At 36.4% G+C, this 21,446-nt stretch overlaps 1 protein-coding gene across 1 annotated transcript in view; it reads right to left on the reverse strand.

The window, feature by feature from the left end:
- Positions 1–21,446, reverse strand: part of SCAPER (S-phase cyclin A associated protein in the ER) — a gene marked incomplete at its 3' end in the record, with an annotated part of 218,865 nt that overhangs the window by 153,593 nt on the left and 43,826 nt on the right. Inside the window, exon 5 of the mRNA XM_021711065.1 lies at positions 15,276–15,473. Coding sequence (XP_021566740.1) covers positions 15,276–15,473 — 198 coding nt within the window. The remainder of the gene's footprint in view (positions 1–15,275; positions 15,474–21,446) is intronic.

The raw sequence follows: 21,446 nt of genomic DNA on the forward strand, positions 1-21,446 counted from the left end.
ATAGATATACTTTAGAAATCAGACCCAAGACTAATAATAAATATATGCCAAATTATTCAAAAATGAAATATGGTACCACCCTGACTTTAAACATTAAAGTCATATTCCACTTTAAAAGACTCCTCTGAAAAAATAAGTATTGTTTATTTCTTCTTGAAGGTAAGCCTTGCTGCCAAATCACTGGTAATAAAAGTCTTCTACAATCAGAAAAAGGATAAAAAATTTAGTTGGCTTCCTTCTCTCAATTCTACTAATAGATTTCAAATTCTTTAATGAAATTCATTCAACTTAAATCACCTACATTAGGGCATAGAAAGGCTTAATTCAGAATAATTTATCTCAGAAGTTTTTTTTTTTTTTTACTGATTTCTCTTTTTGCTAAAAATAAAACTCTAGAAGGCAAGAATATAAGCAGCTATATTTCTGATACTAGTTGGCACAGCGAAAGTACATTTGGAGGCTTAGACAGCCTATTTTAAGGAAATGTTTAGCTCAACGTTATCAAAAATGATCAGAGTGGTACCACGCAGCAGTAACTCGAGTCATGTTTTACGAACAAGGGAATGCAAACAAGACAAGCAGCTGGAGCAACCTCATAGTCACTGATGCACATCTTTCTCCCGAAAGCTATGAAGGCCATTTTGTCAAGCAGGATGAAACAGAACAAAAGTAGCTCTGAAAGTAATGTTATAGGCATTCAGATAACTCCATATAGATGTACAGCTAAAATTACCAATTAGTTTACCAATTGGCTGCAACGGATTCGATTGGTTTGTAATTAATTCTAGTTACTGGCGCACAGAGCAGGAAGGTTGGCGCCATCCCTTTGTCCTCCTGACACACAATACTAGTGCACAAGCCCTTGGGCTCAGGACATCAATACAGCCTTCCAATTCAGCTGCAGGAATGAGCATCGTGAAGTACTCCCATAGTGATGAAGGGGTAGAACATGCATTGCAGGAAAAGTTAGTGACAAAAGTAAACTCTTACAAAAAAAGAAAATGAGCTTTACCAAAATGCAAATAGTTTTTAAAAGCATTATTTTTAAAGAACGTCTTATTTATTTTTTTAAAAGCTACTACTGGAAGAAATAGTTCAACTGAAATATCATCTGAAAGCAAAACATCAAGTAAACTATTTTCAAAACTGTCCAACTAATAATATCATTCACAATCACCCTCAATCCTCAACCACTCATTTCTTTTAAATCTCTCTCCTAAATTTTCAAAACAATATTACTTAAAAAAGAACACATAATATATATTCACAGACCAGAAACCTGTAAATGAAAATCGGCAAACATAAGCCATTCTGCTTTATCATTTAATCCTTCACAGCATCTCTGTGAGTAAATAAAATTTGCAGGTGCCTGGGTAGCAATACAAATATTTTACTTGCAGTTGCCAACTAATTTTTAACTCAACTTATCTGCAAGTCGGCTGGACTAGATACTTTTCTCTTACGGTATTTTCCCCTAAGAAAAAAAAGAGACCTACTGCCACTAAAACTAAGTAGACAAAGATGCTAAACTCAAAATCAACAAATACAAATACCCCACAGATGCCTGAATGGTTACCTCTCAACAACTGCTTAAAGCATTTCTTTTGCCTGGAATATTCTCTCAATACCAAATTATTATATGTTTCTATTCTGGCTGAAGAGCTCTCAGCCTTCATCTAGTCCAACCTCTTCATTTATGGACACTTGAATAAGGTTTCGTGATTTTTTTTCCAAAGTCCCACAATTAGCTTAGAGGAAACAGTGGAATGAATATTATTGCATGAGATTCCCTATCCTTCCTCTAAGGATCAGCATAAATACCACATGCACAAACTCTTCTATGCTCCTACAGCCAGAAGTCACCCATCCTACTATGGGCATTATTAAGTGTAGTAACTAATGTCAATGTACATTCAAAGCTCATAAGTACTATACAAATTAAAATCCTTTCTCCTTCAAACCATAAAAATTTGTAATACTACATCTCACTTTATAATTTACTGGTCATATAAAACAATGTGTTTTTCTTAAAATCTTTACCTTCATTGAAGACATAAATTGACTATTTTTTCTCCACAATCATCACATCTCAAATTGTTTCAATAACCCAGAGCAATAACAAAACAGAATTAAACTCTTTATTACTATGACCAGTAGCCTGGGTATCGAGATGATCTGTTTTCTACTGTAGATAGAAAGTAAAACCTCAAACCATAAGAACCTTAGAAAATGCAGGTCACACCCTTGTGGAAATTGGACTTGGCATCCAATTCCTGAACAAAACCTGAAACGCACGGGCCATAAGTGATAAGATAGACAAGTGCGACTTCATTAAACTGACATGTATCTGCAAAGCCAAAGAAACCATCAAGAGAGCAGGGAGACTAGGAAAAAGTATTTGCCAACTCCATGTCTGACAAAGGCCTAACATCTTGGACCTACAAGGAACTCAAACGTGCTGAGAAGAAAAAAACAAACAACCCCATTACAAAGTGGGCAAAAGATATGAGGAGACACTTCTCAAAAGAAGACATATGAGGGGTCAACAGACACGTGAAGAAATGTTTGACCTCACTGATCATCAAGGAGATGCAAATTAAAACTACACTAAGATACCACCTAACTCCAGTCAGAATGGTCATTATCAATAACTCAAAAAATAACAGATGCTGGAGAGGATGTGATGAAAAGGGAACACTTCTACCTGTTGGTGGGAGTGCAAACTAGTACAACCTCTGTGAAAAGCAGTGTGGTGATTCTAAAAGTTCTAAAAATCGACTTTCCATATGATTCCACAATCCTCCTCCTGGGAACATACCCTGAAGAACTCAAATCACTCTATAAAAAAGAAACCTGCACACGTATGTTTATCGCAGCATTGTTCACAATAGCAAGAACCTGGAACCAACCATGCTGTCCATTAAAAGAGGACTGAATTTTTAAAATGTGGTACCTATACACGATGGAATACTACGCAGTCATTAAAAAAAAAAAATCATGAACTTTGCAATAACCTGGATGGAACTGGAGTTTATAATACTGAGTGATCTCTCACAGAAACAAAGATCTGAGTATCACATGTTCTCACTCCTAAGTGGACCTTGAACATCCATTGTAATACCATAAGAAAAGGATTGACAGTGGCGGGAAATTATGGGAGGGGCAGGGAGGGAAAAGGAGGTGGGATTAACGGTAGTCAATATCTGTCTGGGGACGAAGGGGCAGCCCTTATCAACAAGGGTGCCTGAACGATGCATATTTGTATATCTAACCCTTAACTGTACCCAATTTTAAAATAAAAAATGTTTAAAAAAAAAGAAAATTGCAGCCATTATCTGAACTTCTAACATTTAAAATTAACAATAAAAAATAATTTTAAAATTAAAAAAAAGAATCTCTCAATAAAAAGTGTAAATAACACAAGATAACATCCACAGAAATAAAAAGCAGCAAGGATACCATCTTCCAAAAGAAAGCCTTTAAATACATTTTTTGTTTAACTTGACATCTCTGGTTAGGAAGATGCCAAGGTATTTCAGTTTTATGGGAGGGGGGTTATTGTGAATGGAATGTGCTTTTTATTTGGGTTTCTGTTTGTTTATTATTGGTATACAGAAATGCAATTGTCTTTTCCACATTTATTTTATACCCTGAGACTTTGCCAAAATCCTTTATCAGTGCAAGGAGGTTTTTGACAGATTCTCTTGGGTTTTCAAGGTATACAATCATGTCGTCTACAAAGAGAGATAACTTGACTTCCTCTTTTCCTATTTGGATACCCCAATCGCATTCTCTTCTCAGGCTCATTGCTCTAGCTAGGACTTCCAAAACGATGTTGAACAGGAGGGGTGAGAGTGGGCATCCTTGTCTTGTTTCAGTTTTCAGGGGAAATGATTCCAATTTTTGTCTGTTTAGGAATATGCTGACTGTAGGTTTCTCATAAATGGCTCTTACTATTTTGAGGTATATTCCACCTATGTCTAGATGTTCGAGGGTTTTTATCAAGAAGGGGTGTTGAATTTTATCAAAAGTTCTTTCCGCATCTAATGATATAATCATGTGGTTTTTGTTTTTACGTCAGTTGATGTAATTAATTACGTTTAAGATCTTACGAATGTTGAACCAGTCTTGCATCCCAGGGATGAAACCTACTAGGTCGTGATGGATGATTTTTGAGATGTGTTGTTGAATCCTGTTTGCTAGGATCTTGTTGAGAATTTTAGCATCTATGTTCATCAAAGACACTGGCCTGGAGTTCTCCTTCTTTGTTGAGTCTTTACCTGGCTTGGGTATCAATGTGATGTTAGCTTCATAAAATGATTTGGGCAGAGTTCCATCTTACTCAATCACCTGGAATACTTTCAATAGGATTGGTATCAGTTCCTCCTTGTATGTCTTGTGAAATTTTGCTGAAAAGCCGTCTGGTCCAGAGCTCTTTTTTTGTAGGTAGTTTTCTTATAACATAGTCAATTTTCTGGATTGTTATTAATCTATTTAGGGTCTCGATTTCTTCTTGTTTCAACCTAGGGAGGTTGTGGGATGTCAAAAAGTCCTCCATTTCCTTTAGGGTTTCAAGTGTGTCTCCATAGAAGTGTACATCGTAGTTTCTGATAATCTTTTGTATTTCTTCAGGGTCAGATGTGACTCCATCTTTTGTATTTCTGACTGTGGTTATTTGGGCTTTTTCTCTCTTTTTCTTGGTCACCATCTATCTTGTTTATCCTTTCAAAGAACCAACTTTTTGTTTTATCTTGAATATTAACTCAGATGTTGAACTATTGCAATGAAAATGATATAACTTCATGATTCAGTTGTACTTTTACAATGAAAACTACACAACACTGTTCAAAGAAATCAAAGATGACACAAACAAGTGGAAAAATATTCCATGCTCATGTACTGGAAGAACCAATATTGCTAAGATATCCATTCTACCTAAGGCAAGCTACAGATTTAATACAATACCTATCAAATTACCAGCAACATTCTTCTCAGACCTAAAAAATACAATACAGGAATTCATATGGAAACATAAATGACCAAGAATAGCCAAAACAATCTTCAGAAAAAAAAAAAAAAAAGCAGGAGGTATCACACTCCCAGACTTTAAACTTTATTACAAAGCTACAATAATCAAAACAGCCTGGTATTGGTACAAGAACAGACATGTAGACCAATGGAATAGAATTGAGATTCCAGAAGCTAAACCTCTATTTCTCAACCAACTTATCTTCGACAAAGCCTCCACCACCCACTACTGGGGAGAGGAGAACCTATTCAGTAAATGGTGCTGGGAAAACTGGCTGACCTCATGCAGAAGATTGAAACAGAACCCCTACCTATCCCCATAAACAAAAATTAGCTCTAAATGGATCAGAGACCTAAATGCAAAACCTCAAACTGTAAGAACCTTAAAAAATTCAGGAGACACTCTTACGGAAGTTGGAACTGGCAATCAATTCCTGATCAAAACCCAAAATGCCCATGCCATAAGAGACAAGATAGACAAGTGGGACCTCATTAAACTGACAGGCCAAAGAAACCATCAAGAGAGCAGGGAGACAGCCCACAGATTGGGAAAAAATATTTGCCAACTCCATGTCTGACAAAGGCCTAACAAGGAACTCAAAAGTGCTGAAAAGAAAAAAACAAACAGCCCCATTACAAAGTGGACAAAAGATATGAATAGACACTTCTCAAAAGAAGATAAGAGCAGTCAACAGATACATGAAAAAATGTTCAGTCTCACTAGTCATCAAGGAGATGCAAATTAAAACTACACTGAGATACCACCTAACTCCAGTCAGAATGGCCATCAACGATAACTCAAAAAAATAAGAGATGCTGGAGAGGATGTGGCAAAAAGGTAACACTTCTACACTGTTGGTAGGAGTGCAAACTAGTACAGCCTCTATGGAAATCAGTGTGGCAATTCCTAAAAGTTCTAAAAATCGACTTTCCATATGACCCCGCAATCCCCCTACTGGGAATATACCTGGAAGAACTCAAATCACTCTATAAAAAAGATACCTTGCCGGGTTCAGTGGCTCAACCTGTAATCCCGCGCTTTGGGAGGCTGAGGTGAGTGGATTGCCTGAGTCCATGGGTTCGAGACCCGCCTGGGCAACTTGGCAAGACCTCATCTCTACAATAAATCAAAAAATGAACCGAGCATGGTAGCACACGCCTGTAGTTCCAGCTACTCGGAAGGCTGAGGTGGAAGGATTGCCGGAGGCCAGCAGGTGGAGGCTGCGGTGCGGTGGCCAGGAGCGTGCCACTGCACTCCAGTCTGGGTGACAGAGTGAGACTCCAACTCAAAAAGAAAAAACAGAAAGATACCTGCACACCTATGTTTATTACAGCATTGTTCACAATAGCAAGAACATGGAACCAATCATGCTGTCCATCAAAAGAGGACTGGATAAAATAATGTGGTACATATCCACAACGGAATATTACGCAGTCATAAAGAAGAACAAAATCATGAACTTCACAGCAACCTGGATGGAGTTAGAGTTTATAAGACTGAGTGATGTCTCACAGAAACAAAAAGCTGAGTATCACATGTTTTCACTCATAAGTGGACCTTGAACAACTACCGTAATACTATAAGAAAAGGATTGACAGTAGTGGGAAACTGCGGGGGTGGGAAGGAAGGTGGGATTGACAGGAGTAGATATCTGCCTGGGGAAGGAGGGGGCACACCTCATCAACAAAGGTACCTGCACAATGAATATTTGTATCGTAACCCTGAATTGTACCCCACAATTTTAAAATAAAAATTTTTTTTTAAAAACTTGAATAAAAGTCTACTTGAATTCTAGTTCTTAGCTCTGCTGCTAACTCGTTATGTAATTTCAGGCATGTCACTTAGCTTTAGTTTCCTATAAAAAAAATATAAAAGGGCTTGTTATATGATTTCTAAAATCACACAGATATTATTATTTATGATTCTATTTCACATTCCGCTCCATTTTGCTTTCTTTTCCCAAACACATGTGCATTCGTTCATTCTTTTTTCTGATAAAGTCAAACTGCAATGTATCTATTTCTACTTCTCTAAGTTTTGTAAAATGAAGTTGTAAAAGAAATGCTCTCTTAATTACAAACAGGAAACAAGAACTGTACCTTTTATGGGAACTTCTTTATCTCCCAGGATTCTTATAAAAATTCAACCTTTTGATATGTCAAATACTCAACTCCCTTAAATAATCTCATGATAAATCTTACACAGAATTTTACTCTACTGTGAATAGAGTTCAATTAGAGTCAGCATTAGTATGGCTATTAGATTATTTAAGTACAAGCTTCAAAGACTTTTTTTTACCCACATAACTATCAAAAAGTTCCTGTCTGAGCCAAACAATTTTAAAACAAAAACATCACTAATAAACAATCACTGCAGCTAGAGTTAAATAATGATAAAGATGATGTATTAAAAATAAACTAATAACCAAGGAAAGATTCTAACAATACATCAAATATTTTGTGTGGTCCTTTAAGTTTTTACTAGAGTACCGAAAACTAGGTTTAAGATCCATTTAATATGTTTTTACCATATGTGCCCAGAAGTGTGGCAGAACACTTACACATTGATGATGGGGATGTAAGGTAGTACAACCTCTAAGGAAAACAATATGGAGATTTCTCAAAGAACTAAAAAATAGATCTACAATTAGATCCAGCAATCCCACTACTGGTTATCTATCCAAAGTAAAAGAAGTCAATATACAAAGAAGACACCTCCACTCGTATGTTTATCACAACACAATTCACAATTGCAAAAATGTGGACTCAACCCAAGTGCCTATCAACTGATAAATGTATAAAGAAAGTGTGTGTGTGTGTGTGTGTGTGTGTGTGTTTGTGTGTGTGTGTACATGAAGGAATACTACTAAGCCATTAAAAAGAACAAAATCATGTGCTTTGTAGCAACTTGGATGGAATTGAAGGCTATTATCCTAAGTGAAATAACTCAGAAACAAAAAAACAAATACCACGTGTTATCACGTATAATAATGGGAGGTGAGCTATGGGTCAACAAAGGCAACTGAATGGTATCATGGACAGTGGAGACTTGAGGAAGGGTAGGAGAAGACTGAAGGATGAAGAATTACCTATTGGGTACAATATGCACTATTTGGGTGATAAGTACACTAAAAGTCTAGACTTCACCACTATACAACTCATCTGTGTAACCAAAAACCACTTGTACTGCTAACGCTATTGAAATTTAAAAAGAAGTGACAATTAAACACAATGTGTGATCCCAAAGTAGACCTAATTGCTATAGTATTGGGCAAACTGGCAAAACATGAACGGGGTCTATGACCAAATGGAAGCAATGTAGTAAGTTCATTTTCTGATTTTGGTGATATATAATATTTTGTGGAGTAGGTCCTTACTTTTGAAATTAAGCAACAGACTGTACTGGAGCATCATGTCAGTAATTTACTTTCAAAAGGCTCCAAGAAAAAAAAAGTTATTTTTACAAGACTTGCAAATTTTCTGCAAGCTTAAAATTATTTCTAAATAGAAAAAAAAGAAAAAAATATCTTTTAGAAAGTGTCATATATGTCAAAGAAATTATTTAAACTATACAACAGCAAAAGTTTATTGCAACTCTATAATGCACGAAACACAGCAGAGAATAAATAGGTAGAATAAGACTAGGAAGACCAGATATAGAAAGAAGAAAAGATGGCTATTAATGTATTAATGGTGAGGTAACAGAAGCTGACACCCATGTATATGTGAACTCTTAGCCTGCTATCCCTGTGCAGAATCTCACGTTCTCTATGACAAATCTCAATACCTAAGCTAATAATAACAGGCAAATCAAACCAAAGAAAGAGATTATAACATTAGTATCAGACAAAATAAAATTCATAATGAAAAGTATTAAAAAACAAATGGGGCATTTTTATATTAAAGCATATATAAAGTTATACTTAATATATATGTTATGCTTATATATGCTATACCTATATATTATACTTATATAACGTATACAACCTACACTTTATATCTGTTAAACTCACAATGAAAATATAACTCATCTGATCCTTTACATGGCTAACAACAAGGCAGCAAAATGTAAAAGGCAAAAAATTCTTAGAAATTCAAAGAGATGTTGAAGAAACTGCGGTAGTATGGGAGACTTAAAAACACCTCAGTATCTGATAGATCACGGAGATAAAAAATAGTATTTGGAGGATCTAAATAATAAGTTTATAAATATAAACCTATCAATTTTTATCTACATGGAATTCACCTTACCCATTTCCCTCCATGTCCAAGAAATACTTATAAACACTTATCAATCTCTACTTTCTCCCAATCAGGCTTTTCATATAGTTATTTCCTTCCCAATAAGCTTAAGTTCCATGGTACATTACTCCAACTAGTCTCTTACCCCTTTAACTCCTTCACTCCACTGAAATTCCAATGTATCTGTCTGAAGAATACCAGCTTAAGATTAATTCATCTTTCCACCATCTTTGTGCATCTTTAGCATATGACTGGCTGCTAAGGATCACTAGAGGAAGAGGGGAATCACTTAACTGTGAAGACTGGTAATCACTGCAATTTGTGTGGTCTCCTAGCTTCACACAGCCATTCAAAACCTGTTTATTGAGCATCTGTTATGTTTCAGTGCCACTACCAAGCACTGAAGATAGAGAGGTAAATAAGACATTGTGGTTTCTGTCCTGATATAGCTCAGTATCTAGCAAGGGAGATAGATATATAACAACTTAATATATAATTATTTCATTTCAACTATAAGTGTTTCTAAGGAAAAGTATATATTATGATAGCATATTACACTCTGAAACATCAGTTAGGCTCCTCCAGAGAAAGTAACACAAGTCAAAATCCAAATTGTGAATAGGAGTTAGGTAAAAGGAATGAGGTGAGGAGATGCTGGGCAAGGAGAAGGAAGGAAGAATGTTCTAGATAGGAAAATTAGAACACAAAAGGATATGAGAGTACATGGCATGTTTGAGTAACTGAAAGAAAGCTGTTTTAAGTGAGGCTGAAGCGGGATGACTGCTTGAGCCCAGGAGCCCAAGATCAGCCTAGGCAACATAATGAGACCTTGTCTCTATAAAACATTTTTTTTTAAATTAGCAAGGCCTGGTAGTGTACACCTATAGTCCCAGTTACTGGGAAGTAGGATCACTGAGCCCAGGAGGATTGGCCTGAGGCCAGGAAGTCAAGACTGCAGTGAGCTGCAATATGCCACTGCATTCCAGCCTGGGCAACAAGTGAAACCCTGATTTAAAAGATAAATAAATAAGAAAACATAAATAAATGAGGTTCAAGGGAAGAAAGAAAAGTGGTATAGAATGAAGTATGCATGAACCAAGTCACTCAAGATCTAAAGGTCATATTACAGATTGTGATGCTCAGAGTAAGGAAAATGTGTGAAGGACTGTAATCAAAGGTATGAGAGAGTCATATTTGTGATTTTTTAAGTATCTTTCTGCCTGTAGTACAGAGAATAGATTGGAAGTATGCAGGGATTCCCGTTAGAAGGTTTCAGTTGTGGCTGGGCTTGATGGCTCAGCCTATAATCCCAGCACATCGGGAGGCTGAGGTGAGTAGATTGCCTGAAGCCGCGGGTTTGAAACCAGTTCGGACAACCTGATGAGACCTCATCTCTACAATAAATCTAAAACTAGCCAGGTGTAGTAGCATGCACCTGTAGTTCTGGCTACTTGGAAGGTTAAGGTGGAAGGATCACCGGAGCCCAGCAGGTCAACACTGGGATGGCTGTGAGCATGCCACAGCACTCCAGCCTGGGCAAAGGAGCAAGACTTCAACTCAAAAAAAAAAAAAAGCTTCAGTTATAATCCAAGCATTTTATAATGACAGCTTGGACCAGAATGGCAACAGTGGAGAATGAGAGAAATAGACAAATTCGAAAGATTTAGGAGACAATTCTGAAAGAAGTTAATTCAATGGATGGTGATTTTGTGAGGTGAGAGGAGGAAGCAAGGATGTCTGCCAGCTCTCAAGCATGGGTGGAGGAGGTAGTACCTGCCATTCAGCAAAGACCAATACACCTCCAGGTTTGGGGTGGGAAAAGGAGATCATAAATTTTGTTTTATATGTGCCAGTTTAAAATGTTTTGAGATATTCACGTGGAGATGCCAACTAGGCAAGTTGGACATATAAGTCTGAAAATCAGAAGATAAGTGACCTGGAGAAAACTGGAGAGAGAGAAAGTATAAGACCCATGAAAGAAGAACGTGGCCTAAAATGAGCCTTAATGACCTCCCACAGTTAAAGGTCAGGTGGAAAAGAAAAAGCCAATAAAGAGGATGCAGAAGTTGTAGCCACCAAAGGATAAGGAAAACTGACAGAGGGAATTCCATGAAAGCCAGTGGATAGAGTGCTGTAAGAAGACAGAAGTCAACAGTGTGGAGTCCTGCTCAGAGATTATGGAACGGACTGAAAAATATTCAGCTGGACTTAGCAATACAAACATGATGAGCCACCTTTATAAGAACTTAACAGAAATACTCACAGGATGTGGGAATGGAATGAGTGCAAGGGAGAAAAGAAAGTGGAGGCCACAGATATAGAAAACTCCGTCAAGAAATTTGGCTAAGATGGAATAAAGAAATACGGGGGCTGGGGGAGTGGATGAAAAGACAAGTAAAATAGAAAAAGAATTTGAGGGTTTGTGGTTGGTTGATTTTATCTGGTTTTTAGGATGGAAGAGAAATAAACATGTTAAATGATGATGGGAGATGCTAATAAAAGCTTGAAGACGCAAGAAAAGAAGAATTTCTCAACTGTGACCTTCAAAGCTTCCAGGTAATCCTGTGGTTTCTATAAGCCAGGCTTTCCAGTCTATATCGCAGTTATTTTAGACCTTTTCAATTCTCAAACCTCCAACCCCACACCTTCTGCTTTTCAAAAATAAAAAGGGCAAAGAACCCATTAGATGAAATTTAAATTCTTACCACAAACTTTCACTTTGATCCCATCTGTTCTTGTTCCTCTTGAATGTCAAATAGAAAAGGTTTTTTCACAGTTGCAATCATTCGTTTTTTTTAAGTTGGGGGGGGTCTCACTGCCACCCAGACTGGAGTGCAGGGGTGCAATCATGGCTCACCACAGCCTCAACTTCCTAGGCTTCTCCCAAGAAGCTGAGACTACAGGTGTGCACCACCACTCCTGTCTAATTTTTTGATATTTTGTAGAGATGAAGTCTCACTATGTTGCCCAGGGGTCTCAAACTCCTGGGCTCAAGCAATTCTCCCACTTCAGCCTCCCAAAGTGCTGGGATTACAGATGTGAGCCATCACGCCCAGGCTTGCAGTTATTCTTGACATCTGCAATACTCTTACCCCTTCCATGGCTTTCAGGACATTACTAATCTCCTGGTCTCCTTCACACCTCTATGATTCTTAGTTCCTAGACTCATATTCCTCTTTCTCCATTGATGACTCTCTTTTTTCCAAGTATATTTTCTTTTTATCGCACATCATACCTTTCAAAGCATTTTCTCACATCTCATTTTGATCTTTAAAACTTGGTGAACTGAAAAGTCTCAACTCAATAAAATATAAACAGAATAATTTTGTTTTCCCCCATAACTGCTCAGTTTAATCCTAAACTTGCTGATTATAACCAATGAAATTCCAAAATGTTTCAGTCACACTTAATTATCAAAGCATAGTTTTTAAATCTCATCTATGAACAACCTGTTTCATTAGCACAAGTGAGAATTACACACTCTCTACCAGGTGCCCATGGTGGGGAAGGACCTGGCTTATTCTCACTGGTCTCTCTTCCTTTCTCTCCCATGCTTCCTCTCCCATTCTCCCATTTTTACAAACTTCTATCCTCTACCATAAGTAGATGCTGAGGGAAGAGAGCAATATTCTACTTACAAGAGCTTCCCAAACATTCGGTCTGCTACAGTCATCAGCCAGTCCTTCTCCAGGGCTCAAGAAATGCCAAATGCCAATAGAGACAAGTGCTTTCAGTAAGAAATGTGTCCATGGTCTCTCTCTGACTGAGTCTGAGGCTGAGGTCATTGGCCTGTACTCATCTCTGCAGTAGATGGTGATTTCTGCACAGGCAGCATGTATAGCTCTCTAGGCAGTGTGCAGGTTCACACTGGCTCCCTCTGCCCATTAGAGTTTTTCAAGTCGCCTAGCCAAGTGTCGCTAGCAGAAGCCGCTGTAACTATAGAATCTTCATTTATGTCTACGCTTCTTCCCTCACATAAACTACAAGACTCACTGGGGTCCCCTTTAATCACTGAGAACTCCTTCCAAAGCATACTATCCTAGAGTCTCTTTGAGCCCACAGGCTACTCTAGGAAGTCTATCGTGCCATGAAATCTCTAAGACAGATGTAGGTACCAGTTTCTGTATGTAGGTTTATGTATGTAGGTGACCCTAAGCTTCCACAGGCACATATGGTTTCCCCCGGATGAAACAGGAAACAGGAAAAGGAAAGTAAAATGTGTTCCCATCAGGCTTTCCCCCCAAACTCTCTCAACACATTCCAGAGACACCAAAATCAGTCTATACAGCAAACATTCAACCGAAGAAGATAATGCCCATCTCCCCTTCCTACAACCTCACCCCACACTTTACAACCAATTCTTTCAAGTCTTACTTCAAACTTTCATAAAAACAAGTGAAAGGGATGGCCACCACTTCATTAACTATGTACACTCCAAAAGTCAATCTCCCCAAGACCAGCCTCTAGCCCACTTTGTAAGAGGGGAAGGGAAATGTAAGGGTGATGCTCAAAGTACAATTTTTATAGTAGAGATGAGGTCTCGCCAAGTTGCCCAGGCTGGTCTCAAACCCTCGGGCTCAAACAATCCACTCGCCTCAGCTTCCCAAAGTGCTGGGATTACAGGCTGAGTCACCGAGCCTGGCCTCTATGTTTTTAACAGATTGGTTTAATTTTTCTTAAAACATAAAAAGTTTTCACATGCTGATAGTAACAATATTAACTGAAACAATTACACATGTATTTGGTTTCAACAACTATTCATTTTGAACACTGCTTTTAATATATCATATTTTAAGTTAGCCTAAAACCTATTTTGACTGTTTCCAATTTAAGAGGAAACACAGCTGCTGTCTCAACATATAACTTTTCTCTGAACTGTCATATATTTTGAAGACTAAATAATGAATTCCAGAGGTTTTAACCATGTCCACTATAAAAATAGATGATACCTCTTTAATATTTCTATGAAGATGTATAACTCTGGTTTTTCTCAAAATAATTTTATTCAATAAAAGATAATATGGCTTGTATTTACTAAAATCCAAGGTTTTTTATATTTTATAATTTTAGAGACAACCTATACTATGTGCCTGTTTGATATCCTCTTATGAACGAAAGGTTATTTAAAATTAGAATACACACCTTAGAGCTATATCCCAATCCCACTCAGAGTTGTTTATTGTTAGCCATCAATCTCACTTTTCCCTGACCAAGGTGAATTAAGAGAGTGATAAGCATCTCAACAGAAAGGGTGCAATGTCCAATTAAAGACACTAAACTAAACATGAAACCAAAAAATGTAAAAATCTCACTAGTGCCACCTATAGTATCAATAGAGACTGCAAATGAGAAAGATTTTTAAAATAATTTTTTTGTATGTAGTGTATATCCAACCTTTTGATTCTCTGCCAAAGACTGTGTATCAAGACAGCTCTATTTTTTTTTTTTTTTTTTTTTGAGTTGGGGTTTTACTGTCACCCAGGCTGGAGTGCAGTAGCACAATCATAGTTCACCACAGCCTTGACCTCCTGGGCTCAGGAGATACTCCTGCCTCAACCTCCCGAGTAGCTGGAACTATAGACATATGTCACCATGCCTGGCTAATTTTTTTTTTTTTTTTTTTGTAGAAATGAGGTCTCACTATGTTGTCCAAGCTGGTCTCAAACAATATTCCCACCTAGGCCTCCCAAAGTGCTGGAATTACAGGCATAAGCCACTGTACCTGGCCTCAAGACAGCTTTCTACCAAATCTTTCACAGAATATAAAATATATGATTAGATAATGAAAAACAAAAAATGCACTCGTCAAAATCAAGAAAGTCAGAAGCATAATGCTGATTTTAGTACACAGAGCAAAAAAGTAATTTTTCATAAGAGGTAATGCAATGAAAAGCATACAGAATTGATTAAAACTAGAAAAACTCAGGTAAATGATCAAGTCAGATGTAGCAAAAGTTGGAGAATATGACTATAAATGGATTCCAAAGCCTCAACAGAAACCTTACCTTACATTCCACCACACTCTGATCTGATTCACAAGTAACATAGATTTCATCTACTGCCCGGCGAAGATTGTCAAAAAGAAATGCCCAGTATCGAGCTCTTAGATCAATTTTCCGAGGGTGCCTTGTTTTAGTGGGACTTTTATCAAAGTGTTTATCTCCAGTTGTAGATGATGTTATTTTACAGTCTACTGCAGTACTCTGGTAAAATAAAATAAAACATGAAAATAAATAAAAAGGATTTCAGGTATTGAACTTTGTAAAAACTACACTTTTTCAACATAAATACTTAATAAGACACTCTTCTTTTCCACTTATATCACACTCGAGTTCATCAAAACAAAAGTTTCCCCCTTAAAAAAAAGAGAAAGACTTTTGAAGTCATTTTTTTAATTTCAGATGTATCTTATGGAAGATTAATTAGGATGACTTTAATGGTGAATAGACCATTAGTTAAAAAAAAAAGGAGCACTGAAGTTATTCCAAATTTATTGGAACAATATATGGTAGGTTTATACATATTCCCAAATAGCAATTTCAACATTTTGAAAATGCTTGCATATATGCTTTCATTTAGAAATGCCATATATTCTAGTATGTTTAGTTATTTAATTTTATCTTAAACTATGTTTCTACTAAAAGTAAATTTTGATATATATCTAGGAAGTAATTTATTAGAAAACTGAAAGATTAAAACCAAGCACTAGCTATAGTCAGAGAAGAGTCACTAAATAAAGTAACTTTAGTGTACACATGACCCATTATATCATCAACTGCTCGGGCAGACTTTGAAAGTACAGAATTACAATCTATAGTTTATAAACTGCATCACAGAATAATTCCACCAAAAACATGAGCATGCAGTTTACTGTTATTAAGACATAAATTCAAAACATAAACCAAAGTTTTCCACCAGAAATACAAAAGAGCTGCTTATCTCTAAGTGGCTACTTACATTTAAAAAAAGAAAAGAAATACTAACCTACTACTATAGTTACAGTAACAAACAATCCCATATTTGTCTGGGATTTTTTTCTTTGTTGTTGTTCTTTTATTTAATAAAAGAGTTCCAGAGTGGAGAATATCTGAAACAGAGGCTAATACTCTGTCTGTTATGATCTAGGCACTGCCTTCAATATGACAGTAATTCCTATACTTCATAAATCTTTTTTGGCTAATCTTTGGTATATATAGCACCATCACTACCAAAAAGCAAGCAAGCAAACCACACACACACACACACACACACACACACACACACACACACACACACACACACACTTAAGAGGTGTAGATAAAGCTGTTCATCCTCCTTCCATATGACCTCTCTATATATATATAGACCTCCATTCATATCTAGGCCTCCCCCATCTGTAAGACTCCAATCTTAAGAAATGCTCAAAAATATTTTTGCCAGATTTATCAAATAAAAAATAGCAAATATTTTATCTGACAACGCAGGTCCGGGCCCAAATCTCAATGAAGATGGGAAAAGCCATCTCTGTCAACACTCAAGCAATAAACTTAATTTTCAACAACCCATAAAACCTGGCACTACAATTGCTCTCCAAGTTCTTTCCAACCCTAAATGGTAAATGATTTAATTACTATAGCAATATTTCTTCCTTGGGCTAAACCAAACTCAAAATCCCATTCAACTAGCATCTGCCCCAGAGCAAAGCTTTTTCTATTACTTTGCAGATAACTATGACCATAATAATTATAATAACAATTTACTATACAACCAGTCCTCCACATCCACGGGCTCTACATCCGTTGAATTCAACCAACTGCATATCAAAAACACTTAGGAAAAAAAAAACCCTCTGTACTGAGCATGTACAGGCTTTTTTATTCTGTCATTAACCCCACACAATAAAGTATACATATTTATAAAGTATTTGTATTAGGTATTATAAATAATCTAAAGATTTTGTAAAGTATATGGTAAGGATGTGTGCAGTTTATATGCAAATATGATTCCATTTTATATAAGGAACTTGAGCATCCAAGGATTTTGTTATCTGTGGGAGTCCTGGAACCATTTCCCCATGAATACTGAGGAACAACTGTTTATCATAAATCAACTTCACATAACCTCCTGACCCCCTTCACACAGTTTTAATGTATTATTAGCTCCACTTTACGGATTAGAAAACTAAGGTTCAGAGGTAAAGTGATTTGTTTGAGGTCACACGGCCACAGAAGACCATGTTCCAGTTAGAGATCTACAATTACCACTGCTGGCTTCCCATTAGACTGCTGGCCAAGGCCCAATGCTGACAGCTCTTTACCAGATGTTCCAGATCATTTCATTTCTCTTTCCATATACCATTCAAAGTTAAAATTTTGTTTCGTTTTGTTTGTTTTTTTCAAAGTTAAAATTAACTTGGGAAGTTTACTGAATTATATCTGCTCTACAAAGTTTTTTCTATATTGCTCAGTAAAGGGCTAGTTAGTAGCTTACTGTGAACCCACACTTAAATCTTAAATTCTCAAAAATACTGTTACTCATCTTCATCCATTTATGGATTTACCCTGTCATGTATCCATAAAAATGTATATATTATTTAAATACTTTACTATTCTTTCTTATACTGAACAATGGGCAATAATGCTTTGGGTTTAAGATGTTTCTATTATTTGTGATTGCTTTATCTGAGATTTTTATTAACAAAGATTCAAAAAGGGCAGAAACTACATACAGCCAAGTAATAGGCAATGTGTAATGCAACTGACATTAAACTGACAAAAATAGTAATACCTTCTATTTGAATGCTTATTTATATTTTATAAAGGACTTCTGAAAACATAGTATCATTAAATCATCACAACAACTTGTAAGGACAAGACAAATATTACCATTCTTATTTTGTATATGACAAAACTGAGGCTCAGAAAGACTAAATTTCTTGACAAAGTCAAAAGAATGACAGAACTGGAACTAGAAAAATGTGCATAAACTAATGGTAATAACTGCCAAATTTGTGAAGAAAGGTAGACTAGGTACATCAAATTATAGAGGTTTGCTGGGTATGGTGGCACATGCCTATAGTCCCAGCTACTTGGGAATATGAGTCAGGAGGATCATTGAGCCCAGGAGGTCAAGACCAGCCTGGGCAACACTGCAAGACTCTGTATCTAGAGGGAAAAAAAAAGGCAGGTCTTAGCAACTCGGGCAGCAGGAGAAGCAGCAGCGTCCAGGCAGCCCAGCTTCCTAAAGGTTCTCGGGGTGCCAGGGCCCGCAGGCACCAGCCACACACGCTGCGAAGATGCCCAAGAGGGAAGGTCACGACCTCCGAGGGGGCAGCGAAAGAGGAGCCAAGAAGAGATTGGTGCGGTTGTAGGCTAAATCTGCTCCTGCAAAAGTGGAAGCAAAGCCAAAAACAGGCAGCAGGGAAGGATCAATCTCCAGACAAAAATGCAAGCAAAAGGGAAAAGGGGAGCAAAGGCTGAAGTGGTTAACCAAGAAGTTAAAAAATGGAGGAGTTAAAATCGAGGAAAAGCCAGCCTCCAATGAAGCAGGAAAGAAGCCAAGTCTGAATAATAATATCACACACCATGTCCTATTCGTAGGCCCTAACTCCCCTCTTGTACAATCCACAAGAAGTTTTGTAAATGAAAGTTTTTTGTAGCTCTAGAAACACTTTAGGAAGGAGGGAATCCCACCTCATTCCAATTTTCTTTTTTTAAGTGTAAAAGCATTCTTTTTTTAAGAGGTGAAAGTCTTCATTGGTTGTTTATTTTTGGTACAACCAGAAGATAGTGTGGGATATTGAATTACAGGAGGTTTTGACCATGTTGGGTGTTCAGTTTAACATTTCATAGGTGGGGTAGGTTACCTTTTATATCCTATCATACAAATTACACTAAGTGCCAATATGGATCATAGTCCTGCGTTTAATGTCTTGAACCTTTAAAATTACTTCTATTCCCATGTTGTGTTCTAGTAAAATTGTTTCCTAAAGAAAATCACTCCTTGTTCATGGCTCTCCCTGTCAGAATTGTCTGCCCTCTGTAACATCTTTGGTCACGGTAGTCCTGTTTTCCTAATAACTTTGGTAATGTGCTGTGAAAGATTGAATAATTGAGTACGTTGTATATATGATAAACTATGAGTTAGTGGGATATATGTAATAGCTTGTCAACATTTGAAGTTACTGGTACTTGATATGCTCTTAAGGAAAATTTGTCTCCAAATTTTAAGCTGGAAGGTCACTGAAAAACTTTTTTTAAATGATATATGGCTTTTTAGATTTCTGATATGTATGTTAAGAAATGTGTACAAACTAAAATGTCTATGTGCTGATCCTTAACACAACCTATAAACTCTCAATTATGAAAGACAAAAAGAAAAAAAAATCAGAGGCTGATAAACCGGCAGAGTTTCAAAATATAGAGGCTCTACCTACTACCACAAAAAAATTAATAACATCAATAATAACAACTGCAGCAGCATCTAACATTCATTATATACTTGCTATGTGCCAAGCACTGCACCAAGTACTTTCTATACACTTATACCTCTGAAGCAATTTTTGTACCACTGATACTAACATCTCCATTTTACAGAGGAGGAAACTGAGGTTTAGCTAAATCAAATTATTAACCCAAAGCCTCACACTAAGATAATTGACAAAGCCAGAATTCTTAATCAGGTAACTTCTATAGCTTAATCAGGTAACTTCTATAGCTTATTGTGCCTAACTGCTTCCCAAGACACTCAACAGAAGACAAAGTATTCTAAACTTTCAGGAAAAGACAGACCCAATTGGATTCCATGAGATAACAGTGTTTTCACCAATGACTTTTGAAAGAAAAGAAGAAAGAGAAAAAGAGAGGAAGAAATGTAATAATAAAACTACATCTGAGGTCTAGCATTAACAAAAAGGAAAAGCTGTTAACTATGATATGAAGGTAGGGTGATGACAAGCAGTCAAGAAAGGTCAGGTTTCAACAGAGAAAAGAAAACTGGCCAAGTAAACGATTCATCAATCCTCTCATTATGTATCAAATGTTCAGATTCACTCTAAAGAATAGAGTCCAGGGAACCAAAACGTGCTGCCCATCGAAAGTGGACTGGATTTTTTAAAATGTGGTATATATACATGATGGAATATTATACAGTCACAAAGAAGAACAAAACTATGGACTTTGCAGGATTTAGAGCCTATCATACTCTCTAAGGGGCTCACTGACTCCCTGAGAATCTGAAGTAACCTATGGGCCTATCCTTGGAAAAATGCACATGCATATAAAATAAACCTCAGATTAAAAACCTCTCTCCCTATAGTTTGTAGGTATCTGAATTTATCTTAAATTCAAAAAGAAGATTTCTTTTGGTGTCCACTTCTGACATAAGAGACAGGTTCTTATATGTGTACCTGAAGAAAAATTAAATAATCCACTCAATTTATCAGTCTGTGTACCTTAATACCTACTTTTTCAATGTAATATGAACTAACTAATATATAAACTTGGTTTTTTTTAGTAATTTTTCTACCATAAAAGAAATATATGCTCAATTCAGAAAATGAGAGTCAGTGTGAGAGAGAGAGAGAGAGAGAGAGAGACTGATTCATAATGCCACCAGAGATACCAAAGTCAAAACATTTTTGTGTGTGTGCTACTATATACCAAATATTGCTTTAAGTATATTATACATAGATTAAGTTAATGAACCCTCAGAATAAGCTTATAAGGTATATAGTATTAACGTCATTTTATAGATGAAAAAATATAATACCTAAGCATCTATTACTCAGAAATTAAAACTGTTGTGAGATTTCACTTTTATCTACAAATGCTCATAATTAATAATCACCTATTGTATTTCTTAACTGTTCCCTTTTGCTTTATAGTTATTCTTTCCTTTAAGAAATTTAAACTTACTTATTTGAAAGTCCTCTTTACAAATGCCTTATTTTTTTTCATTATCTCAGAAATAAATTCTCTCGTGTGGAATGCATTGTCTATATTTCATGACATTATTTTCCTCATGTGCTTTGATATTTTATTCTGTAAACTTTTATCTAGCCTTTGAGTTTCTTGCATTTTAGTGTATTACTTCTCTTACCTCACCTCATGTTTACTAGTTCTACTAGTTATCATCATCTAGCACACTATAATTCCACTTCTGAAGGTCTTCTTTTTTTTGAGTTGGAGTCTCACTCT

This window comes from Carlito syrichta, unplaced genomic scaffold (genome assembly GCF_000164805.1).
Source record: "Carlito syrichta isolate Samal-C Ts95f unplaced genomic scaffold, Tarsius_syrichta-2.0.1 Scaffold81549, whole genome shotgun sequence".
Taxonomy (NCBI): domain Eukaryota; kingdom Metazoa; phylum Chordata; class Mammalia; order Primates; family Tarsiidae; genus Carlito; species Carlito syrichta.